This window comes from Pyrgilauda ruficollis, unplaced genomic scaffold (genome assembly GCF_017590135.1).
Source record: "Pyrgilauda ruficollis isolate IOZ18807 unplaced genomic scaffold, ASM1759013v1 scaffold106, whole genome shotgun sequence".
In the NCBI taxonomy this organism is placed as follows: Eukaryota; Metazoa; Chordata; class Aves; order Passeriformes; family Passeridae; genus Pyrgilauda; species Pyrgilauda ruficollis.
This window is the reverse complement of record NW_024508766.1, coordinates 1,755,055-1,781,524: the sequence shown is the minus strand read 5'-3', so window position 1 is coordinate 1,781,524 and position 26,470 is coordinate 1,755,055. Positions and strand designations below refer to the sequence as shown.

At 43.9% G+C, this 26,470-nt stretch overlaps 1 protein-coding gene across 3 annotated transcripts; it reads right to left on the bottom strand.

Annotated features, from left to right (window-relative positions):
* Positions 1–14,640: 14,640 nt before the first annotated feature.
* Positions 14,641–26,470, bottom strand: FUT10 (fucosyltransferase 10). 3 transcript variants are annotated; one of them, XM_041471336.1, is made up of 5 exons: positions 26,213–26,470; positions 24,115–24,309; positions 23,158–23,443; positions 16,976–17,811; positions 14,641–15,719 (listed from the first exon to the last, which is right to left on the bottom strand). In XM_041471336.1, the coding sequence occupies exons 2-5, from the start codon at positions 24,193–24,195 to the stop codon at positions 15,495–15,497; spliced, it is 1,428 nt and encodes a 475-aa protein (XP_041327270.1). In that variant the 5' UTR covers positions 24,196–24,309; positions 26,213–26,470; the 3' UTR covers positions 14,641–15,494. The 3 variants fall into 3 exon arrangements, with proteins under 3 accessions (XP_041327270.1, XP_041327262.1, XP_041327279.1); XM_041471328.1 differs by having other exon boundaries at positions 24,115–24,306; XM_041471345.1 differs by lacking the exon at positions 26,213–26,470 and adding an exon at positions 24,477–24,622 and having other exon boundaries at positions 24,115–24,306.

Here is a 26,470-nt window from a genome sequence, read left to right as displayed (position 1 = left end):
TGACTACCTGAGGAACTTGAATGTACATAAGTCTGTGGGAGCCAATGAGCTGCATGCCAGAGTCCTGAGGGAATTGGCTGATATTATTGGCAAGCCACTCTCCATGGTTTTTGTAAGGTTCTGGCAGTCAGGGGAAGTCCTCAGTGACTGGAAAAGGGAAAACATTGTACCCATCTTTTAAAGGGGTAGAAAGGAAAACCCTGGCAACCAGGGAGATGATTCAAGGCAGCCAGCACAGCTTCACCAAGGGCAAGTCCTGCCTGACCAACCCAGTGGCCATGAATGATGGAGTGACCATTAGTGGACAAGGGAAGAGTTGAGATGTCACTTATTTGAACTTCTGTTCAGATACAGCCTTTGACACCGTTCCCCACAACTCCAGAGAGCAGAGATGGATTTGATGTATGGACTGTTCAGTGGATGAGAAATTGGTTGGATGGTCACATCCAGAGGAAGGTACTCAATGGCTCAGTGACCTGATGGACGTCAATGAAGTGGCCCCTCAGGGGTAAATATGGGGACCAGTGCTATTTAATATCTTCATTAATGACACAGAAGAAGGGATCAAGTGCATTCTAAACAAATTTGCAGATAACACCAAGCTGAGTGCTTGCGTGGTTGACACACCTGAAGGATAGAGTACAGAGAGACCTGGACAAGATAGGAGAAGAGATCCATGGGAACCTCATGATTTTTAACAAGTACAAGGTGCTGCACCTGGTCTTTTACATGGCAACCCCCAGTACCAACATAGGCCGGGGGATAAAGGGATGGAGAGCAGCCCTGTGAGATGGACTTGGGGTGGCTGAGAGGCTGGACATGGCCCAGCCATGGGCACTCCCAGCCCAGAAAGCCAAACGTGTCCTGGGCTGCATCCAAAGCAGCGCGGGCAGCAGGGGAGGGAGGGGATTCTGCCCCTCTGCTCTGCTGAGAGCCCACCTGGAACCCTGCATCCAGCTCTGGGGACCCAGCACAGGAAGGACATGGACCTGCTGGAGTGAGTCCAGAGGAGACCACAAAAATGACTAGGTGGATGGAGCAACTCAGTTATGAGGAAATGCTGAGAGACTTGGAAAAGAGAAGGCTTAGGGGTGAACTAATTTGGCCTTCCAGTATCTGAAGGGAGCCTACAAGAAAGATAGAGGGAGACTTTTTACAAGGGCATATTGTGACAGGACAATGGGGAATGGCTTTAAACTGAGAGTACATTTAGATTAGAGATTGGGAAGAACTTCTTTAAGAGTGGTGACAGACTGAAACAGGTTGCCCACAGAAGTGGATGCCTCATCCTGGAAGTGTCTCAAGGCCAGGTTGGATGGGGCTCTGAGCAACCTGGTCTAGAGAAAAGTGTCTGTGCCCACAGCAAGGGGGGTTGCAACTATATGGTCTTTAACTCCAACCCAAGACATTCTATGATTCTCTGTACAATTTTTCCAACCCAAGACATTCAATAATTCTCTGTACAATTTTTCTCCTTTCTTTCTTTCTTTCTTTCTTTCTTTCTTTCTTTCTTTCTTTCTTTCTTTCTTTCTTTCTTTCTTTCCTATATACTCATGTTTCATAATCCAAATTTTTTTAATGGAAAAGTTACATCATTGGGCACCAGTTAAACATTTTCTGTTTCAGCCTGATATTCTTTTAATACGATCACTAAAATTTAAAAGCAGTTATTGCTGCTGCAGTGAAGTACTGGTGAAAAGATTCCTATATGTTCTACACATGATCCTCAGCTGAAGTTAAGCTACAGGTTTCTGTTAAAGGAAATGGAGAAATCGCTTTTCTCAGCCTCAGCTGCTAAAAATAACTCATTGCTTTTCTCAAAATGCAGTGCGTGTGTTTTCTCTGCCTGGGAGAAGGAAAGACCATACCACAGGGGAGGTCAGGTTTCCTCTCCAAGTAGATGTTCTCAAAACCTTCACTTAAAAAGAAAAATAAACAAAAGAAAACCTGGTGTTCTACTCCTACCTTGTGACTCCAGGAGCTGGGACATTGGCTCACATCTTCTGGCAGTACTGAGTTGGATTATGAACTCCCCATTCATCAGCCCAGAAACAAGTCATGGTAACAAACTGGTCAGGTCAAGGTAACAGGAAATGGAAGTACCACTTCCCATTTCACATTAAGGTTTCAGATTTTCATTAAAGTTTGGGCCAGGAAGGTGCAATCTCTGCCAGAAAAGTGCAGGGAGGCATATTACTTGTGGACAGCACAATGAATGCTTAGGCTTCAGAGAGCCAAGGCCACTGTCCTTGCCATGCTGCTGTGGCTATGTCTGCCATGTCACCTGCCCTGCAGCCCAACACACACACAGGCAGAGCATTTTGATGACTTGGAGTATACAAGGTTGGCCTTTTATGGGGATTGCTTGCCTGAAGGAAGTCCAGTGCTGTCATGGGTGACAGCACAGAGGGCTCCTCATGGCCAGCTGTCCACATTACATGCCACTGTCACCACCTGAGGCTGCTTCCCTTCTGCCATGAGGGCAGCAGCCACTTATCGCTCAGGTCGCACAAGGGCTCGAAGGAAAAACGTATCCACCTCTCTGGGACAGCTCAGTTGCAGGAAACACCAGTCCTTCCGTCTCTTCACTAGAAGGCAGAAAATATACTTTTTTTCATTTATGTACATGAAATTACATGAGTAATTTCTCTTTATACCAATTTAAGTGAGTCTAGTTTAAAAACTAGAGCTGATGTTTGAAGAGAAAGGGGAACCCTGAGCCAGTGGAAATCCTTAACTGTGCCCTGGAGAAAGGGGTGTTTTGAAAAGGTGAAGTGAGTTTGGGAGGGCAATCACTTCCAAAATCACAAAGAGAATATTTTCCTCATTCAGGATCACTTATTTGTCTGATCAAAGCTGAGAACTGGAAGGCAAAAGGAAGGGCAGAAAAGTTTAATTTTCCTCTTCTAATCTATGAATGTAAACAAGACGTAAAATGAGATTTATTACTGTTAAAATCTCGAGGTCATTCTGACCAGGAGCTAAATTCAAATAACTGGCTAAGGATCATATTACTTTTGTTTAACAAATCACTTAATTTTAAATGTTGGACATATTTTGATAAACCTTCCCTTTTGCACTATTCACTCTATGAAAATATGAAAGCAAAAAGAAGAAATTAGGTACTATTCTTCACACATACAATACCCTAGCTAAAAGGCTGTTTGCAGGCTAACTAAACCCCAGTTCTCTCCCAGAAGTTTAATTAAGCTCATAAGAACAACTAACTAGGAGAAACAAATGGCTCTTCATCAGCCTCCAGAATCATAAAGAAAGTAAAAATTTTTTATCTGAATAAACATGTCAAACCTTGCAAATGAGTGAAAAATAGCTGTGGGTCTGAGTGTATCCCTAGCTCAGCCAAAAGATATGCTGGATTTTATCTGCAAATGAGAATCAGACTTTTTTAAAGAAAAAAAAATGAAACACATAGCAAAATATAAGCAATAATTTAAACTCAAGCTTTCTGCTTTTTGATTTAAATCATGACTAAACATGATGCTTTAAATCTTCATGATAATTTCCCCTCTTAGCAGGACTCTATTTGTTAAACCAACACATCTAAATTCTCCATCAGAAAGGAGTGGGGCTCAGTTATTAGTAAATGGAGTTACTGAGTCCCCTTGATGAAGAAGGGCACAGTGGAAAGTTTAATCCTGTTTTCCTATCCATCTTTTTCCCATTTAATTCCATTTTCCACTTTTTAATTCCACTATTTTTTCTGATATTATCACAGATTCATGGCTTCTTTGTCATAAGGAGTGCCACCTGCAGCTGAATTCATGGCAAGCAGACTAGAGATTGCCCAGAGCATGTAGTAAAGATGTTTATCAACCAAATGCAGATGCAGGTCATATTTACACTAGTTTTCTTTTAGGATCTGTGTCCATGTAAAATGTCCTCCCCCTCAGCCTTGCTTTTCAGGTTTATGTTCCATGGTGCTCAGACCCAATATATTTGTCCAGACAGACTTGTGGCAGAAGATTCTCTGTGCAGCCTTGTTCCTTCCAGAGTTACCCAGCAGGTCCCTGGTGTAGCAGGAGAGGACAACTACCTCTCAGCTCATGTCATCACCATTTTGCTTGAGCAAAATCATCACCCTTTGTTTGAGCAAAAGCTGTCAGTTCCTTGTGAGCTGGGGAGAAAGCAGGCTTGCTTTCTCCAATAGCCACTTCAGCAGTCAAGCATATCTTGACCCTCTCTGCCTGATTTTGAGCACCACAACCCCTGGGCACAGAGAGTCAGCTTACAGCACAAAACAATCCTCTTACTTGGGGACCCAGGCCCAGCTGCATGGCAGCAGCAAAACCTGCCTCCCCATGGAAGTGGGAATGGCTGCAGAGGCACTCCCATGCCTTTGTCTCTAGGCATGTGGCCAAACCCACAGGAATTTATCTTAATGCAATATTGCCCTGGGCCTTGAGGGGCCATTGCAGGAAGCCCTTCCTCTGCCCAACCCTGTTCATTTGAATATAGTGCTCTCCTGAGAAGATGTTCATAAACACTGTAAAGTGTGCTTCACTCATCTTAAGTAATTCTTTTGAATGATTTTATATATGCCTGTCAGAAACCAAATGAGGAGGAAAATAGCAAATTTTTTACTAAAACACTTTTTTCTTTAGTAATGGTCCATTTGTTAGTTGTGTTTTATCATGCCGCTTCTGGCAGTTTCTTTTATTTGCCAAGGGTCCATTATACTGGGGTTTTACTGCTTTTAGGTAACAACAAAGAAAAACCATATGGAGAATCCCTGGTACACAGCAGGTTTCTTCATCACACACATGGCAGCAGACACACAGTGGTAGGGCAGAAGGGTGATTGCCAGTGAGAATTGTGCAGGTGACAATGGCAGACAAGCAACTCCTGACTTCTCAATGACTGAATGGGTTGTGGGAAGGCAAAACCAACAGTTTTGTCACCAACCAGAACACCATAAAAAAACAGAACTCCCTGCAGACGTCAGGGAAGATGAACCAGAACTTACTGACTTAATGGCATAAATGCTTGCAAAACAGCACTTACCCATTTTCTTAATTTGTGTACATAAACTGTATTATTATATACAAATTGATATTAATTTAGTATTCCTAAGTAAAACTACTGATGGGGTACTATTAAAATGGTCAATAAACTGCAGATAACTACTGCTCCACAGTGAGGCCAGATGTTTGGAAATATGGCCTCTCACAACAGGATGTGTTACTGTGTTGTATGGATTTCATGCTTTCATCTTCCTCCTTTTTGTGCTTCATAGCTGTCACTGATATTGTCATTTTACAGCTAGCTTACCATACTTGCATCCCAAAGAACCTGCAGTGGACTGAAAGGGAATATTTTCATTGGTTGCTATCTCTTGGAGCATAATGCTTTTTAGGATGGTAAGGGCAGGTCCACATTCATAGGATTTTGCATGTCACAAGTGCTGTTGAACTCAGTCCCCTGTTGTGTTAGGCGACACACAGTAGGTGTACATCACAGACAGGGTTTGTCTGTGACTGCCTATGCCATATGCCCTCTGCGTGCCTCAAAAAGCTTCCTGGCACAGCCTAAGGGTCACATGAGCTATTTATACAGTCACAGAGTACTGTCCTGGATCCAAGAGATACAGCGGCATCAGGTGATCACAAAAGCAGATCACACTTCATTGTACAGAGCAGAAAGAGCACTGCTATCTCTCCACAAATATGTCCTGAAGGGAGAACTGTTTTCTGAATCCAGTCTGAAGTTTGATGTTAGGTCTCACTGGGTTGTGCCAGAGGCATTCACACCAATGGAAGGCTCATGCCCTAAGAAGTCTTCTCATGACTGTGGTCAGTTACAGCAGTGGTGTTGTGGAACGGTAACATTCTTCACATCTGTCTTTTAAAATAATATTTAAATAACACACAGTTTGGTGTGAATTTGTAGATAAACCATGAAATCGTTCATGAGCTAGCAATTCATGCTCTCTTGAATCCAATACAATGGCAGTTTTTGGCTTTGCTGTACAAAGAGGATTGTGAAGAGACAACAGTCCATAAACGCAGCATACTAAAAGCCACTCACTGGTGCTCACATTTGCCTGAGCTTGCTCCTTCTAGAAGTCTGAACAGTTAACTCATTTCTTGTCCTCTCTTGGGCACATCATTCCCATTACTACATGTCATGGGAAAATACACAGTGCTTTGAGTGCCTCCTTCAAAGCATACTAGAGAACACTTGTTTTTTGTGCCAGCAATCATGAAGGATTCCCGGGGCTGACAGGGCAGGAACCACATTTGACCTCTGCCAGAGTATGTTCCTCATATGAAGGACCACGTATTTTAATTTTCCTGTCCAAGGTCTCAGCTGAGATACCACCCACGTGAGGGCTGTTTCCTCTCCCTTTACAGGTGAATAAGATGCAGAGCTCACACACTGCTTTAAGAGAGGCTCCCTCTGTTCGAGAGGAGTGCGAGCCACCGGGGCGGCCAACAGGACCAAGAGGAAGAACCGCGGGGCACGCGTTAGCAGCAGGACAGCGGTGGCTGCAGAGGGACAGTGCCTGCCCTGCAGTGGCACCTGGTGGCCCCGCAGGACGCCTGCACCCGCGGCGCAGCCAGCAGCGCTCCTCACCCGCGGGGCTTCGCGGGCGCTTCCTGCCGCTCCGGTGGCCGGGGGAAGGCGGAGAGGGGGGCAGCGGGGGATGGGCGCTGTTAAATATTGATATTGATTCTGAGGATGCGGTTGGCTGAGGCATCATGGATGTGAATCCAGGCTAATCGACACAGGATGTATTGAAATGAAATGCATTGAGTATTGTATTGAGTGAAATGCATCCGCAGGGCTGAGTCAGTCCCGTCGTCTCTCAAGGTTATCTTGCCCCATCTGCTACTGCGTGTCTGGGACAACTTTAGAGTCAGTCCTGCTGCTGTCTGGGACATCGGGATGTTGATGCACAGTACAGCATTTTGGGTACCCACAGCTGTCCCTGGTACCTGTGGCACACCCCATCTCTCCAAATTAGGCAATCTCCACCCATCCACCCCAGATATCCTTCATGCACCACTGTTGCCATCCAGCCCATGTCAGGGCAGATCTCAGGGCCCCCTCTGAGGACAGGACGACATATCAGGGGCACATCTGCAGGTGAAATCTAGTGTTTGGTCCCCTTGCAGAAGAAGTCAGTTTCTGAAAACTGGACTTTTAAAGTGGCAGAGTATTCAGATAATTGCAGGTGTTGAATTAGTTAGGTGTCTCTTTTCCAAAGACATCCATAGCAAAGGATACTCCAGCAGGACAACTGCCTGAGTCTGCAAAGAGCCTGGAAAGAAATGCTGACAAAGAAAATGTCCTCTGGCATCCATACATTCAGTCATGAGCAGAGAAAACGTCATCAGGGCTGAGCACTTCCATAGAAATGAGAAACATCTCTTTGATGGCTTTTGCCCAGAGCACAGGTAGGAGTACTATCAAATAGCTGCTTGTGAAAAGGTAGAGCAGGCACAGTACATCCTCTGGCTGCTCTCCACTGATGCTGGAGTGTACTTCAAAGGCAAAATACAGCCTAGAAGACTGAAGAGAAAAGGAGTCACACACACACCTTAGTCTGGCTTGAGAGAGCTGTATCTGATTCTCCACAAGCAGAAACATTTCTATAGTCTTGCAGCTTTCTATAGCACCCAAATCACTGCTGCTGCTCTTGTAGTGCTCACTAGCATTTCCTGAGTTGGTTTCTAGGCCAGAAAACTCATCTTTTCCTCTAGAGCCCTAAAGGTGGAGGCATGCCTTTGGAAGGTGGGAAAGGGGATGCTGCAACTGCTGCAGCATGTGGTCATATATACACCCCATTAACCCCAATTGATAAGACTGGGTGGCTGTGTAGTCACCACCATCCTCCCATGATGCCACCAAGCATTTCCATTATCTACAGTCTTCTGTGTCCTGGAGCTCTCCCCAACTCCCACACTGTGGGCTGGTGTTTCCAGCATTAAGCCTTTACCATGGATTTACATTTGTGCTATTCTGATGATGTACAGCAGCTCCTGCATAGCATTACATTACATTACGCTTAGTATAAGCCCCTTTGCAATGCCCCAGTTGTATAAAGAGGATCCAGTGACTCATGTTTCCTTCATGGTTAGTTCTACGTCACCAGGTTATTGGACAAATTTGCTCTTGGATGAAGCTTTAATTAGTTTTGATTACCAATCCTAGAGCAGATGACACAATGTGGGTCACAACAGCAAAACTAAGTTTTGTATTTGTGAGAATAAAGTAACACTATGTCCAGAGGGGGAGATAGTGTGTATGCCATCTCCCAGTCAGTGTGGGGATCAGGTAGCAGCAACTTCCACCAAACCTGAGAGTTCTTCCTACAGCGCAGGAAAAGTCCAGTCATTATCTTAAAAAAGGATTCTCAAAAACCCAATAACAATAGTAAATCGTGTAGACATCATCTTCCATCATCTCTGAGCAGAACAAGCTTCAAAAAGATGAGGTTTTGTTCTCAAGTGCTCGCATCTATTTGCTTCTTTCACACCCTACAATTACATTTAGGTAATTTCTATAATGGCATTTCCTATCCACCATAAGTAACACTCTTTTGGACACACTGATCTTCTGCACGAGGCGGAGGAGGGGCCAGGAGCAGGGGCTATTAATTAAAATGCTCCACAGAAAGGGGGCAGAGACTCACTCTTCTCTGGCCCACAGCAAGGCTGTTCAACAAAACTAGGCTTTGAAGACACAGCTTCAAACTGCACCAGAAGATGTTGAGGTTGGAGATGAGGAGGAATTTCTCCATAGGAAGGGTGAATAGATATTGGAATGGGCTGCCCAGGGACGTAGTGGAGTCATTGTCCCTGGAGGTGTTTAAGGAAAGACTGGACATGGCACTTGGTGCCATGGTGTGGTTGACAGGGTGGTGCTTAGTCATGACTTTATGAACGCAGAGATCTCTCTCAACTTATTGGTTGGAACTTACTTGTTCTGTGATTCTGTAAAAGTGCAGTCCCTCTGTCACACTACCCTGTGAGTCACTCAAAACCAACAGTGACAGTCAAGATGTCCCTGTGGCCGTATCCTACTGCCTGGATTCCTGGCCACATTTTGACTGTGGGCTCTGATTTTAATCATCAGACCAGACAGTCCAATTCTGACCTCTCAGACAGGAGAAAAATTTTTATTTAATTCTAAGATGAAGTATTTTGGGGCAATGAAGGGTCCCAGAGTCTAAATCTAATTCCATTATTACTGGGTTTTTGTGTGTACTGCTCTCACCCCCAGAATTAATCATCTTGGGTTTCTGTGGTCTTTGTACAAAACATATGGCATGGAGAGAAAGGATGTATTTTTGCTGACTCTGGGAAAATGGTAAATAACCAAATGTATATGTCAGGAACAGGGAGTAATAGCTTCAAATGCAAACAACTGTTAGCAGCACATTTTAGTGCATTAATAATTTACATTCCACAGAAAGTTTAATTTATGCAAAGTGAGAGTTTTGTGGTGTAGTTACTAAAGGCATACACGATTCAGGGGATAACAAATCTATAGCGAGCCTGTGACTGCCAGGACTCTTGGCTCCATCACAGTTTTTCCATATAGTTTACACAGTGTCTTTCTCAACACACCTACCTGGACTCTTACTGGGTCTAGTCTCATCCATATAAAAAAAAAAAAAAAGGTCTTTTGAGGCCTACCCAGGCTAAAGAAATACCCAGAACGCCTAAATGTGCATTCAGCACAGCAAAATATTTAGAAAGGTTGCCAACAAAAGGGAAAAAACATACAATTACCTTCCAAACCTTATGACTCTGAACCAGTAACAACTGATGCAATGTCTTTCAAGCTGCTGCAGATCCAGCCATACTCCAAGGACTCCCAGAGCCAGTATCCACTGGAAGCCTGAGGACATTCCACCATCCAGCAGACACATGCTAGCGGGCCAGAAGGAGATGGCTTCTCTGCTGACAACATACAGCACTGAAAAGGAGACTGACAAAGCTCCCAAAGCGTCCTGGAGCTTGCAACAAAAACCATCAAACACGAATTCTTTTCCTCAGGCTTCCCCAAACATGCTGATTGCAACATGTTTCAGCCTACTGCCCCACTCACTCCTCCCAGGCCAGGGAGCCATGCAACTGCATTTCTGCATACCCAGGTGACCCATAACCCAGAAAGGTTATTTTCTGTTGAAAACCAATACACAGCCTCTTCCCAGACTCCTGCCCCACACCTGAGCCAAAGGATAAAACTTCTAGCTAAGTCTTTTTGATTGTGCTTTTCCCAGACTCTCACTTCACTCCAAGTTTGGGATGGAGAGCAGATGAGGTTGAAGGAAAAGGTAACAGGTTAACTTGGTGGGTGTGTTTAGTTTTGGTATGGAATTGGGAAAGCAAAATGAACTGGGTTCCATAGACTTGATGGTGCCCAAACTTAATGTTTCAGAAGAAAAATCCTGGGTTTAAGAAGACCAGTTACACAAATGTTTTTCATTCTACTTTGCCTTGCAACATTAAGCAACCTTCAGGTCAGTTTTTTTTTTTTTCCTGCAGAATATATGTGCATATATTAAACAAGACTGATTTCAAGACATTTGATTGATCAGATGCAAAATAACATCTCTGCACCCTATCTTCTTCCAAGGCCATAGAGTAAAGAGATCAGCAAATGGCTGCACGTTTTTAATAATTGATTCCTTAACCCTGAGTTTAGAAAACTAACTAACAAGGTCTGCATATGAGGCTTCAATACCTGTGGCTTAAAAACACTTAGGGGGAATGTCAGCCAGCAGGACACAGCAGCATATGTCCATACCATCCCACCCTACCTAGCCTTCCATCCCTTGTGCTCTGCAGGAAGTGCACCTGAGAAGGGAGGTACACAAGCTCTCTTTCTGCATTAATTACAAAGCCTGGCTTTAACCCTGGTCTGGTTTGTGAATGGTCCCCACAGAGTTGTGCAGCACAGCACTGCAGTGTCAGTCATATGAGACCTCCCCACTGTCACCTCATGCATACACAGCAGCGACACACTTCTACAGAAGCACAAAGCCACCCTCATTGTACTTCATGTCAGGCTGACGCCATGCTGCTGACAAAACAGAGCATCACGTGCCCTGCAAATGTGCACTACCACCATCGAGATCTTTGCTTTTCTTTAATGTCTGCCACAAGCAAGCATTCGGCTTTGTTTCTCTGTAATTGCTGCATGAGGGAGGAAAGCTGGGATTTGACCTCTGAAGAACACAATGCACAGTTGTGCGCCCACAACATAGGATCAAGGTTTGTCTTGCACTGAAATGAACACAGTTAAAGCTGTCCTCGTGTTTTTTAATTACTTCTTCAGTCTTCAGCTTGCTGATCATTTTCTAGGGCAAATACTCCATTGTGCCTTTAATGTATTCCAAGCACATCAATCTCATATGATCTGCTGTGTTAACACCCCCATTCCACTAGGCCCTTCCAAAGTGTTGGCTAGCGTCAATGTTAAGGAGGTTTTTGAAAAGCTAAGAAATATACAAATTTGAACCAATATGGGAAAAGCAGGTCAAGTGATCAGAGTTGAGAAGAGGAAAGAAATCATAAACCTCAACTCTGTGCACACTTGGGATCAAAGCAATACGGCAAGAGAGCCCCATCACTGGAGTGCTGCCGGAGGGCATGGAGGAGGCAGAGCACCATAGGCAATGGGCAGCCCAGCTGCACAGCACTCTGCCATGAAACAGGGCACTGTTAAGGATTCATGGACAATGGCCAGGGGGTCACCAGACACAAGGAGTAGCATGGGGGCATCTGCTGCAGACAACCTCAACAAGAAGTGAAGCAACTCTTAGGAAACTGGAGAAAGCTTCACAATGGCAGGGCCAGGCATTCCAAACAACATTCCCCACTAGCTGTAGCTTCTGGAAGGGCCCTGTGCTGGGGTACAAAAAATCCACTGAGTGTGGAGCCAGCCGGGCAGTATCTCCACGGGGGGCACCACAGGCAAGACACACAGAGCAGGAGTGTGGTGGAGGGCAGGGTCAGTGACAGCCCAGCAATCACCCAGCAGGTGTGCGGGAACGAAACAGATGAAGATTGAGACAGAAGAACTGGGAACAGGTACAGGCATGGCACAGCACAGCCCAGACAGGGACTTGGGACCTCAAAAGGTATGTCAGGGGAGGGCCCAGGTAAGGCTTCTCCCAGCTCCTTCTCACACTAAGCTGTTTCCCTGCAGCCTGACTCCAGATACCACTGCCTCCAGACCTTGCCTCAAGCACAGGCAGCCACAACCCAAGAAAGACAAGTTTGAGGTTCAGACCCCCAGCACAGTGAAAATGAAGAAATGTGAGCAAATGTTTGCAGTGAAAAAACTTGTGTTTTATTTCCTTACACAACCAGATGTCACAGGGACAGGTGGTACAGGTAAATCACAGGCAGCTGGTAAAAGGCAGAGGCTGGATGCAGAGAGAGTAGTAGGAAGGATAAGAGCAATCTTGATTCTCAGTTTCTGTGCCCCTGTCCTAATTTTCCTCAGGGAAAAGGAGAAGGACCATCTCTAAGGCTAACATCCAGTGTCACCTCCTTCCCCAGACTTTCCCAGTCCCACCAGGGAGATGCTGCAGATTTCTGAGACACCTCTAAGTCAAATGCAGGCATCTTCTGAAGGGGTCTTGAAGTTTTGCACTTCAAATGCAAAGGTCACTGTGGGCTCAGAGGCCACAAATATTTATGACTCCAGGGGTAGCTGACAGGTATGGGTTCAGTGGAATAAATGCAAACCCAGAAGGAACGGTCTTTGTCATGTCAATATCCCACACCAGAGGGAAGAGGTTGGGAAGCATGCACTTCATACAGAATCAGCTGTTCATACAGAATCAGCTCTCATTTTTGGAAGTACAGAGTTTTTTTCAACTATTCTGCTATTTTCTTTCTAGGGCAAAAAGAAACCAAAAAAAGAAAGGACTGTACCATCTGTGTCTGTCAAACAAACTGCATCCCTCTGTTGGCTAGAATTACAAAACCTGTACATGGCAGAAAAGCTAGCAAATCTGCTAAATAAAAAATCCTGCTTATTCCTTCTCAGAGCAGTAGAGGGAGAGATCAACCTAGAATTCATGATGGTCAGTCTCTCTCACACTTGATAAGTCTGCACAAATTCTTGCCATAAATCTCCCAGAGTGATGTTCACAAGCCCTCCACCCAGCACAAGGAAAAAGATTCTAGAACGTGATTTTAAAATGAAGAGGCCAAATGGAGATTGCTCTGAACTAGCCTGTGAGACCCAAGAGTTTACTCTGTAAAAAGAATGCACTCTCCAGGCAACTGCTCTGGAGATTCGTCTTTCTACTGTGTAGAGCAGTGGATGAACAAGTTAATTCTTCTGAAACACAGGCTGCTGACCACTTGAAATATCAGAATGTGGGTCGCAATCCTTCTTTCCCTCACACTCCACCAAATTAAAATGAAGGATAATAAAACACTAAAAATTGAGATAAATATGTCTTATATCTTTGGATAGTATCTATCTACCAGACTGCTCAAGATGGTCAGGATCTGACAGATTCCACCATGAAAACAAAGAAAAAAAATCCAGTTGTGCAGTTCCTGAGGACTTTAAACAACATGGTTTGAGATTTTTGGCTAAGGGGACAGCAGAACATCACGAAACAAAACAAAACAAAATAAAAAATAACAACACAAAGTAGTCCTTCATGTTTCTTTATCTTCCTGGGAGGTGAAACAGACTTTCACAGCAACAGACAGGCATTCAGCAGTTCCCTTTGCAAAAGTTTTGAGATTTATGTTCAGCTTTCAGCCCTGATCTAGGGAACCCTGTAAGTCACTTTAGTTAATGTCACTTTCCTGAAGAACTTCACTTGTGGAGCCTAGTTATCATTTGCACGGCAGACCACTGGGGAGAGTGTTTAAGATATGCCCAACGGATGCTGTGTGTCACAACAGCAAAACACTAGTGGTGAGAAATTTCATTGGGAATATTTTGCTTCATCAAAACTAAATATATTCTCATAGAAACAATGACTGATACTAATTACCAACACTCTGTTGGTCATGGCCACAAAATTCATCTTTCCTTTGACAGATTTAAAAGTAATTAAAAATTCACCAGCTATTTGTTGAGGAAATTTCTGGTGAGGAACTTTTCCAAGGTAAGTAAATTTCACAGCTGAATTTCTTGGTGTAAATGCTATTCACATCTTTCTGCATTGCCACTATTTGGCTACCCCTTCATAAAACAGAAGTGTGTTTGACAGAAACTTTAAAATAGTCTGGTGCAATGAACAATTCCATGGAAATTTTATACAGGTGGAAATCTGCCTTTCCGGCAATGTAAAGAATTCCGGATTAGTAATTCCATTTGCCTGTGTCATCGTATGTGCATGTGTATGAATGAGTGTCACTCATCTGAATGGCTTCACACAGTTACTGCCATTTTGCAGATCCTATCAAAATTGACTCCTCCACAGACTGAGGTTGGAAAGAAAGAACTTGGGAAGAAAACTGCAACACTCTAAATACCAGGCAAACGTGTGTCTTTTGGCAAGTGATGACTAATATTACCAAGTTTTATACTTTGTCAGATTAAGTAATTTGAGGTTTTGTGTGTTAAAACACGAAGGCTACCTACTTCTCCTTGGGCCTACTGAAGACTTCAGCACCAATGGAGTCTGTATTATCTCTGCCCTTTTAATCATATAATTTCATGTGATTACATGATACAAATACTACCATGAGAATACAAATACATCATCAGAAAGGCAAGAAGGTAAGTCAGATCTAAGCCAACCCTATTTCTGGGGAGTAGAGCTACTCATGTACTCTGCTTATTTTTAGCAAAAGATGGTGGGTAAATCTGAGCCAACACGTTTTCATTCAATCTGTCCCTGGACACTAACAGATGGTGCTTCCTCATGCCAACCACTAATGTACATTACATTGGCACTCAGTGTCAGGACACAAAACCAGCCAAGTCCCTGCTTAAATCTGCTGATGCCAGGAAATTTGATAATAAACAGCTAGCCAGGGACACAGTCCCAAGTTCTTAGTCCACCTCCAAAGCAGCACAGAAGCTGTACCTGTGCAATGGTGTCAGCTGCTCTGCACCTTGTGGCTATCAATAGAGCAAAGGAGGGTCCTGGACTGGGGAAAAAGGGGCCTTGAGACCAAGCAGGTATCTATCTAAAGATGGAGGGAGAGCCACCTGCTTCAGGGTAATTAGGTGTGTGCATAAATCTGGGCTTTGAGAATCCTGACAATCAGGACTTTAATGTTCAAACATTTGAACAAATGACAATTAATAGAAATCATTCTAAATACAAATATATGCATATATATGTGCATATATTACGTGCAGAATGATTTGACTGTTTAGCATTTCTCAGTGCCCCTTGAGCACCGAACATACTAAATTCAGCCTCACAGGTCTACTTCCCATGGCTACTAATCCTAATTTATAAGGTCACCTGCAAAAGAAAATTCCACAGAACTCCTCTGAGGCGCTCACTCTGTTTTACAGGTCCGTTGTGTTTATTCTTTGAATACAAGCATCCAAAATTCTTCAGCTGTAAAATTCTTGTTCCTTTCCACCAGGTGCCTCAGTGCCCAGGCTTCTTTCTTGGATTGCTCAAAGCTTGGTATCCACATCTTTTGGAGAGAAATCCAGCCAGGGTTTGACGATGAGAACCAGAATGCCTGTGGTTTGGGGCAGCTCAGATGACTAACCTGAGCCTCCCACTTCTGGGGTAGCCATCCCTGGCAACAAAGACAAATAAAAGGGGTTATTCAGGAACCCAGGCAAACAGAGAAGAAAAGTGCTATGCCATTAGTAGGCTGTCAAATCCCGTCAGTTACACTTTTCCTCCTGCTCCAGGCTCTACCCATGTCCCTGTGGAAGGTCTCCCCTAAGCATCTGGGACAAGATCAGTCATGCTGACGAGCCATGCATCTGAGTCTCAGATAAGGTTTGGCTGTAAAAGAGCAGCACCAACCCACACAAAATGAAATTACAAGACAAGGAGTAATATTTTCATCATTATATTCTGTTTTCATCTTAAATATGCACACACTTACCGAGATTCTTTTTCTAAGGGAAAAAAACAAGCCATGAATCTGGCCAGGAGAGTAAACTGGTCTTCATAATTTTATTGACTAGAGAGCCACAAAAGCACAGGTAAGGAATATCTGTATCTATCTATTCTCTACCTTTCCATGGCTACATTCCTAACTCAAAGAGAGAACACATGTCCAGATTTGCACCAGACTCAAAGAGCAAAGTCTAGTTAAGTGTACTTGCCAGTTTGTAATTCTCATCACTTCAGCTCACCTTAATAACTTCAGAAGTTTTCTCCACCTCCCTTCTACTGGCTGACCATTTAATGTATTGCTCAGATGGTGATCAGCTAAAATACAGCCTCTCACAAACATACAACCTGGCTTAGAAACTGTTCCAGTGTTTAGTCACCAAATGTGGCCACACACAATGGCATGTGAATGTGCCCACACATATATAGAACCTGACAGTCATACAGTGCTTAAGACAGATCAGAAGACAGGGATCTCTAGTTCAGTTCCCTCTTCCAAACACGTGCAATCATATATAATTGCCTAGGGCAAAATTGAGTTTAGTCTTAAAACACCTCCAAGGACAGAGATCCCACAACCTTTCTGGGCAACCTCTTTCCAGATGTTCCAGGTCATCTGAAGAAGGTCAACATGTTAGGCTACTTTCTACAACATGAAAAAAAATCTCCTCCCTGAACAACTCAAGCCTTTAGCTGAAAATGACGACCAGCTCAGTGGTCAGTGTCATGTGCTCACACACTGCACTGCAGCACTGTGAGGAACACATGTTCTCGACACCTGTTTACATGAGGATGCACAACCCAATGGCACTGGGATATCGTGGCCATCAGCTAGCTGGAAATCTGGTAACCAAACTTCCCGGAACAAACCTGACCCTAATGCCATTTTAAAGCCCCTCTGAGACACAAACACAAATTCACACATACCTTTTCTTTCCGTCTGATGTTTTCCCACACTCTGTTACAAACCATGCACTCAAAGGTGTCAATGTAATTGTCCTGGGTGATATCTTGCACTCCCCACTTGCGTTCCTTCATTGTTCTAAGCAGTCTTGGGTTGGAAATGTCCCCTTTCAGTTTCCATTGTAGGTAAGACTCATATTCTTCATCATTGGTATCCAGTGTTTTGATATAGTGGGCTAGATCCCGAGGGTGTGAAAAACTGGATACCAGGATTGCACTCTTGTTACTAGGAAGCCAGTCTACAATGCTGGGAGACCCAAAGTACACTGGCACCACTCCCAACTTCAGTGGCCGCCAGAGTTTTTCAGTGATGTAATCGTCACAGATAGCATTTTCAAAAGCAAGAATGAACTTGTACTGTGCCAGTATTTTTAAAAAGTTTCCATCATCCATGGCAGCTGGATTTCTGAGATGCTGGGGAAGGTCTCTATTATGCAAACATTCCCCATAAGAGTCTACTTCAATGTGGCACATCAGCTCACGCACATAGCTGTCCCTGTCAGAAGGGGGGTTGCAGTCAGACTGCACATACACAAGGGGTGCAAGCCTTTTCCTCAGGCTGTTTTTCATCTGCAGGGGGATCATGAACCTCAATGACTTCAGGACCTCTACACCCTCAAGATACTGAGTGGTCAGTGGCAGGTGAGAGTGGCGACTAAATGTTGCAGTATGGTTGAATAAGGTGATGGCTGCTTCATGGAACAGTTTGTAGTTGTTTTTTGGTGACTCTTCATGGAAAAGGGCCCAGTCATGATATTCTTTACGAGGGAGAGGTAAACTGTCTATACTGAAGTCAGTACCTAGACAAAAGCAAACAAAAGCAAGTGTTCATCCTGCTCATCTGTCATGTGACACTAACTACAATGGCACAGAAGTCTAGTTTTAATTTAGTATCAGCGCTAGAACCATCACATTTCTGACACTATAAGGCAGTTATTTCAAAGAATGCAATTAATGCAAAGGCACAAGAGCATAATGACAGACAAAACTGAATTTCATAGCAGAAGAACCTAGAGAAGTGGGATCAGTAGTTAATATTAAAGTGGTTTCCTTTCATGTCATATTAGTTTAAAGGCCTCTCACGTCAAAGGATCACTAGGAATTCCATATTTTAATGCACTGAAATGAGACTAGTAAGACATCTAATAATCCCCTGGTTCTCTAAACAGGGGAACAGATGGCATTTCCTCTGCGATGTGAGGAAAATGGTTAGCACAGAACTCTATTTGGTTCTAGTAATAAAACAACTAAATGGATGCTGAAATCCTGGACAGGATTAAGGAGAAAAAAATTATTACTTCAAGTTTTGAAAAGACATCGTACTGTAGAGACTTAGGAAGCCACATTATTAACTTTTCAAAGAGAAAATTAAGAGGTGGTGTATCACAGCTGCCTATCAGATACATGAAGAAGTAGCTCCTGGCAGAAGACAGCTCCTCAAAGTAATGCCAATAGTAGAAGAATAATAATGTCTAAACTCTAAAAACAGACAACTGCAGAAACTGGGAAAACTGTGGTTGAAGCCTTAGGACAAACCTAGATGACTTTTCTCAAAGGCTGGTCTGTACAAAACTAAGTTGAAAGTACCAGTTCATTAACACACTGCTTGCCCTCCTTTCATAACTACTGCACTACACTCTTACAACCAGCCTTACTGCAGATTAAATGCAAACTTGCCCCATTTCTGTCACGATACTTCCCCACTGTACTAGAACTGTATCTGTTTTCTACTTAAGTAAAGGCACTGAACATACAAAACTTTTAGCTAATATTGTCAAGCAAGAGAGGTTCAAAAACTGAAACTAACACTGAAGAGCTGGTTTAGAAAATATCACAAATTCTTATCTTCAGATAAACTAACATCTGTGGCAGCCTAACCTTTGTGTAGCAAACTGTATGGATGATTGCATCTAGGACAATTGGGAATACAAGGTCTTAAACAAGTGGTGTTCAAACCAACTAAGGGAAATGGCCAGTAAGCAGCAGACTCTGTGGAGGTAGGGTAATGCTTTCTCCATGCCAGTTTCCCTCTTTTACCATAAGACAGAGATGCACAGTCACAAGAAGCATGGTCAAACAGCGGCCACATCTCTACAGCGGGCTGTGGACCACAAACAACCACAAAGCACCTCAGCTTTTACCAGGAACTCTCCATCAGAAGACTGCACATGCACATGCCTTGTACTGTTGCATCAGATATAAAAAATTCCCACCCTGGGATGGGATCTAGGCATTCCCATGCCTGGATCTAAATGCATACAACCCAGCACACTCTGTTTTGCAGGCCTCTACCCTCAACGAATGAAGACTGCAACCATCACTCCTATCACAGACATGAAAATTGCAATGATCAAGAATCATCACTGGATCCATCAGAGGTGGATCTTCACTATCTACTTCCTTCCTTTTATCCCTTCCTCCTCTTTTTCTCTTTCTTTTCCTTACATATTTTCTTCATGAGATTTTTATACTTTTATATTAAAGAAACAGAAGAGCCACATACCTCCTTTCCACTGCAATTAAATTGTTTTTAAATAAATCTGGCTGATATATACACACACCAGTAATCCAGAGTTGTTTCATTCTAATTCACCCAAGGCATCTATTAACAAGAACCTCAGTTACCATCCCTCAGAGGTGGGTCATAACACCATCTCACTCACACTTGTAACTTTTCACTCTCCATTCTACCCCTGACCTCAAACCACTGATGGGAAAAAGAAGGGGGTGCTAGCAGAAGTCTTACACAGAATACTGATCTAAAAATTAAGACATAAAGAAGATTTAAAAAAATGCCCAGTGGTCCTTGCAACTATATTAGCGTACCAAAGTAACTCCAAGGACAACCTTATAAAACTAATATGAGACTTCATTACTGCAGCAGAGATAGAAGTTAGCTGTCAGTAATGTAAAAATCTCCTACAGAGCAAGATCCCTCAGGAGCATCAGGTGGAGGTTTTTAAGGCCACTAAACATCGACCTTCTGTCTTCTACTCAGGTCCTAAGTCCTCAGCAATAAAAGGATGAAAGGGTATGCCACTCAATGAAAAATGCTATTTGCTTCTTCTGTTTTTGATGTGTTATCTTGGTTTTGATCTGTTATTTTGTGACAGACGGAGGTGACAAAAACTGAAAGTTAATCAAATTCTCATGGAGAAATTCATGAAGTCTGTCTGGCTTTGAAAACACTTTTTTTTAGGTGATGCAAAGAGTAGTAACAGTGCATACCTACAATAATAAAATGCTGTGGATTGAAATCACAGCACTGCAGCTTGGTCTCTTACAAGTGTGCTCCCTCTTTCAGGTAGTATTGCAGGGAAATGGGGGCAGAAACACAGGCAAGAATGAGAGAAAGACAAAAAGGCAACACGTAAAACTTACCAAACTAGGGGACAGTTAAGCCAGGCAAAGAGAAACATAAAGAAAAATGCACTATAAAATCATACAATCTCAGAATCATTTATGTTGGAAAACACCTCCAAGATTATTAAGTCCAACCTTTGACCAATCACCACATTGTCAACTAGACCATGGCACTTGATTCCATGACCAGTTGTTTATTGAACAACCCCAGGGATGGTGACTCCACTATCACCCTGGGCAAGCCATTCCAATGTTTAACAACCTTTTCCATGAAAAAATTTCTCCTGATGTCCAACCTGAACATCCCCTTGGTTCAGCTTGAGGCTGTGTCCTCTCATCCTGGTCACTGGTTGCCTGGGAGAAGAGGCCAACCCTACAGCCTCTTGTCAGGGAGTTGTAGAGAGTGATGATGTCACCCCTGTGCCTCCTTTTCTCCAGGCTGAACAACCCCAGCTCCCTCAGCCATCCTCACTGGACTCTTCTCCAGACCCTTCCCCAGCTTTGCTGCCCTTCTCTGGGCATGCTGCAGCATCTCAGTGTCTTTCTTGAAATAAGAGGCCCAAAACTGGCCACAGGACAGATCAGAGTGCATCAGAATGACTGAATTTAATACAACACTTAATCAATCTCAGTCCAGCAAGAAGACAAAAAGGATTAAAGAGAAGATAACATCAGCATACCCCCTACCCCACGAGATGAAGGAAATAAGGAAGCATATGATGGAATAGAAAAAAGCACCACTAGACTAGAACTATGAGCAATTTCTAGTCACTTCCTAAATATTAATTTGAAAATCTTAGATATGCAGAAGAGAAATATATATGCTGCTAGGAGAAGTTATGCATTTTAGAAGACATCTTCCATTCAGAAGTCATACTTCAAGGACTCTGTGCACCAGTACAGAACAGATAGACATCCTTCTCTTTTAGGAACAACACCCCTGAGGCCCTGACAGATCCAGCTCATGCTAAATACTATATTCTATGAATTATAGGACACTAAAAAGGTGGAGTTGGGAATCTCTCCCAAAGGCAGAAACAAAGTCTAGCAAGGGGATGCCACATTTCATTTCAAAACAAAAGACAGTGACACTTGACAGTCATCACCTACACTAAGGGGCTCTCCAGGCCAGGACAGTGAGTTGGGACAAGCTGCAGAAAAATTTGTGTTCCTAACAAAGCAGTTGTGCTGGGAAACATCTACACCCTGTATTTTTGCACAGTACTTTTCTTAACCTTTGGATCATTCTTCTCTTGACTAGCTTACTGACCAAGTACTGAGGAAATTATCGCATTTCCTTTGGAAGGTGAAACTGTGCTCTGATCCAGCCTTAGCACGGAAATTCAGATATTCAAGTTTTCACCCAGCAGGTTCTTTAGAGGAAAAATCTGCAAAAGTAAAATATACTTTTTTGCAGACTCACAGCTCACTGCATCATGACAGGGGAGAGAGGGGGAGAGAAAGAGAGAATGAGAGAAAAACTCTGTTTTGGCATTGTGAGATCATTTACTGTGGTTTAAAAATAAGTAACAATTTTGCATATTTTGACACTTGTCTTTACAAAGTTCATAGCCAGCATCTCTATAAAAAGAAAAAAAAAAAAAAAAAGCTACAGGGAGAGTCTTACACCCAGTATAAATTGTCTTTTAAAAATGTGAGAATAAACTATCTCTAGAAGCCTGCTAAAAAGGAAGAGTAACAATCCTTCTAATACTGAAAAAGACAAATGAAACTACCACCAGAGAACAAAATCACCAGACTTTACAGCTTTCCTGTGATGCAATCCAGCTTTCTTTGTCTTTAATTGGGTCAGCTTCTCATTCCTTTGCTGTTATTCCTTTGCTTTCATGCTTAACCACCATATTATCTAACAAAGCTGACCTACTTGGAGATCTAAAAAGATCAGTGATGAGAAGTTTTTGTTTGACTGCTAATAACAAAGTTTAAGGCCCTTCTTTCCAGTTCACCTGTATTCAGATTGAGCAAATGAGATTCAGTATCCTGATTTATTTTATTTCCAGACAAAATATCTGAACATACCAGTCAGAGAAAAGCATCTGAATTTATTTTTCCACCTAAAACTCAGGTTTTCTTTCAAAAACAACTTCATGAGGGAAAAGAACAAAGTTGATGAAGTGAGGTCTACTTTTAAATGATGCATCTTTCATGCTCTGTAGATTCACTTTACAGTGTATGCAATGGGAAGTCCCTGGCAGAGCCAGAGCAGCTGAGGAAGTTGCACTAGCTGCTGCTCCCTGTATGGAATCAATAGGTTTCTTTCACTACATTCCATTTAGAGTCTGCTAGCAATTTCTTGGCACATGAGGCAGGGGAGTTGCACTGCTACCAGAGAGTGCGTTATTTTTAGACAAAAGATTTGCACAAGTGCAACAAAGGCCTTGCAGAACCTCTGCTACGGGTGACAAGCCAGAAGACTGGAAAAAGTTGGCTTGATCTCAGACTGTCTTTAAATGCCTTGGCAATGACATGAAATTGTCTGTTCTTCCATGAACAGGGAGTACATGTGATTGGAAAGCAGCATGAGACAAGGCATCAGTCATACCACAGATGTGCACGGTCACTTTTCAGAGTGAGTTTCACACTTAAAAGAGTTTCACTCTTTTACAGAGCACTGGTAATGGTATTCCAGCACCAGGCAAAGTTCAACCCAATGAGCAGCATAAATTTTCTGTTCTAAGTCATTGCCACCTAAAATATTTAATCTCTATGGGGAAAGAACCAAGTGGGAGGAAAAGCTACTTTGAAAACAAATAGATTCTTACCATAGAACAGAAATGCTCTTGTCATCTGATTGTGCTGGTAGGTCTTGTTTGTAGTAAAGAAGCAAACATCCTCTCCACACTGACTGAATCTCCCTGTCTCTCCAGTCAGGGGAGACCACCAGAGCAGGACAGGATAGTGATTTACATCAGACTCTGTCTTGAAGCTGCTGTGAAGTTCCTGCTTCTTAAACTGAAAAGCCTGTCTCTCCCCAGGCTTTAATGGGCTGCTGTGTAAACTGGAGATTATTGACACCTTATTCTCTGAATTGCCCAGTTCGGTGATAACCTTCAGGGAAATAAACATACACATCATAACACATCACTGTCATTAGCCAGGACATCTACTTGCAAACCAGAATTTAAGTATCAAGCACTTTAAGTTTCCATCAGTCAAATTGGATGCATTTCACTGACTGCAGACACTACGTCAGAACAGCAAAAGCTTTAATTTGAAATTGTAAGGACAAGGCAGGAAATACATTTCTTTACTGAAATATGGCCACATCATGTGTGACTTAACAACACAACTTCTACTTTCTCCCCTGGAAAATGCATAGGGCAGTAAAAAGCCCTTCAGTAGCCAGGTTTCTTCTGAAAATTAGCTGTTAAAAACCCATTAGGTTTTCCACTGGTCCAGCCTTGTCCCCCAGCCTGATGAGTTCAAACATGTGAAAAGAGGAGGCAATGCTGGATAGAGGCAACACAACACGGCATGGTATGTTGCAACATTGCTGAGAAACTCCTCCAGAAGCTAAGGATGTACACAAGAAAGGTATTCTCTGAGTTCTGTCACTTCCAAAGTCAGCTGTCACCACAAGGCCAATGCTGCTAACAGAGTAACTCCTGGTGAAGCAGAGACTAGTATGGAAAATGTCTGTTGCCTCACTCATCTGACATCTGACACCCATCCTGCTTTGACAGCAATCTCATACATACCCCACCCCCTTGCCCCTCTACCTGGAGTGTCAGCACAAGGAAAAAAGCAGCTGCAAAGCAGAAGCAAGATGCCCAAAGTATCTTCCTCCTCATCCTCATCATGCTGCACTACCAGGCCTGCCAGAGCACATTAGGAAGGTCAGCTTGTCCAAAGTCTTCACTCTTTGCTGCTGGGTTTTCCCACTTTATCCTTATTGCTCTTCATGGTGACTGCTGCTGAAAAAGAGTAGAGCATCAACACAGACAGCTCCTTCAAAGCTCAGCGGTCAGTTCCACATCTACCCATAGCCTTCTGCAGGTGCCAGAGCCACATTTTCAGCCAGGTATGCAGAAAGTAGCCTGCACAAGACAGCACTCTTGCTCACAAAGTCTGAGGCACCTACTTCCCCTGCAGACATCCTGGACATCCTCTCATCCTTGTAGTCAGCGTAAGGAATGCTGATGGTGCTGGTTCAGTACACTGTGAGGGCCACTGCTTTCATGAGCTTCAGATGCCAAGCTGTGCTGGTTTTCAGCAGACTCACAACCAGGGAACCAACGAGAGATTTTCATTCCCTGGGCAATCTCTGAAAATGCTCCTGGAAAAGGCACACAACTACCTGGCCTTGGACTTGTTACATTTCAGTCTTCTGCGACTTCTCTTCACAAACATAAAGAATGCTCACGGAATATGCTCTATGTCCAATGCATAGAGAAAGTAACCACACAATACACACCTAAACCTAATTAAATTTAACAAGTTCCCCTTTCTGAGTAATCTGCACCTGTGCTGGTCTGCCTCTCTTCAAATAACTTTCCCTTCCCCAGTGCTTTTTTTTAGCTTTCAGAGTACCCTTCTGGTTTTTTGCATGATGGATGTTTCTGTACAAAAATCCCAACTCCTGGCAGCAGGAGAAGTTGTAAAATTCCAGCCAGGTCTTGAAAAATAAAAAAAAAAAAAGATGGTAGAAAGATAGGACTGTAGCACTCCACACAGAGATGTAAAGTTTGAAAATGTGGGTGTTCTGAAAACTCAGATATATGACAATGAAATTTATGTTGGTTTTTCTGCCAGCTTTCCCCCCATGTCAATCCCAATCACAAAGTTCTAAAGTCCTGACAAAGAGGGATGGGTCCCAAACCTACTGCCTGCTGTAGTACTATCATGGTGATGCTGACAGCTAGAGGGAAAAAAATATTCTTTTTCTGCTCCCACTGACACACGAGTTCATCCCTTTCCCTCAAACATCAGAAAGGCCTCTTTAGCAAAAGCTGACATGAAACCCTGCTGTGCAATTCTGCTCTGCACAGGCCAGCTGCTTTTGAAGGTCTGTGGGGATGTGAAAGTGCCAGTTAAGAGCTTCTCAGATCAGGCAGGATTTTCCATAAAGCCTCTGCACCTTCTGTGCCTCCTGCAGTAGAGCCAAAAAGCGGCACCAGGAGGGGAAGGGCATGAATTCTGCCCACTGCTGTGTAGGCACACCTGGAGCTGGACAGTGTTTTTAACACCATGTATCTTACCAGGCCAGTGCATGGCAAAAAAACAAGATTCTGATGATCCACTGAACACCGCCCTAATCCCTAACCTGGTAAAAGAGTAGTAGTAGTTGTCACATTTTCAGGGCCTAGAGGGGGAACTGACCACAGTATGAGTGCACTCCACCTATTAACCCAGGGTATCACTGAGCCATAGCTTCATTTTTGCATCTGCGGTGCCCAACATGCAACACTTCTGCCCAGCACGGCGGTGTGTGCTAGGACTGGGCCAGGCAGGGCTCTTGTCCCGTCCCAGCGCCACTGGCAAGGATGACCTTGCAACGCTTTCCCACCTATGTCAGGCTGAGCGGAGGCCCTGAGGAGTTGAGGGAAGAAGGATAAATCACCACCCCAGGCTGCCCTGCGGAAGCAGCAGCTCCCTGCAAATCCTTCCAAACTTCCTGGCACCTCTCCCCACCGCCTCTCCTTCCAGCTCTCTGTCGCCGCAGTTCTATGGGCTCAGCATCCCAGCCGGGGTTTTTTCTGCTCCCCGAAACGCTGCCCCTTCCCTTCCCTTCCCGAGGCTCTGCGCATCCCGCAGCCCCGGCCCTGCTCCCGCCGTGGGTCAGGCATCCTCCGGCCGGGCGCCCGCCGCCGTACTCACCCCGAGACACTCGCTCCCGCCTCACCGCCGCCGTCCCCCTCTGGCCGGGTCTGAGGGGGTTTGGGGTGTTTTGCAGCTTTTTTTTAACTTTCAGCCAGTGCACCCACTTGGAGCGCGGAGGGGCGGCGGGCGGGGGCGGTGCGGATGCACGCCTCCCTCCGCCCCGCTGCGGGGGCGGGGGAAGGGCCCGGCTCTGCCCGGGGTCCCTCAGGCCTGCACAGAGAAGGCGGAGGACTAATCGCCGTGAGGGCGCCATCA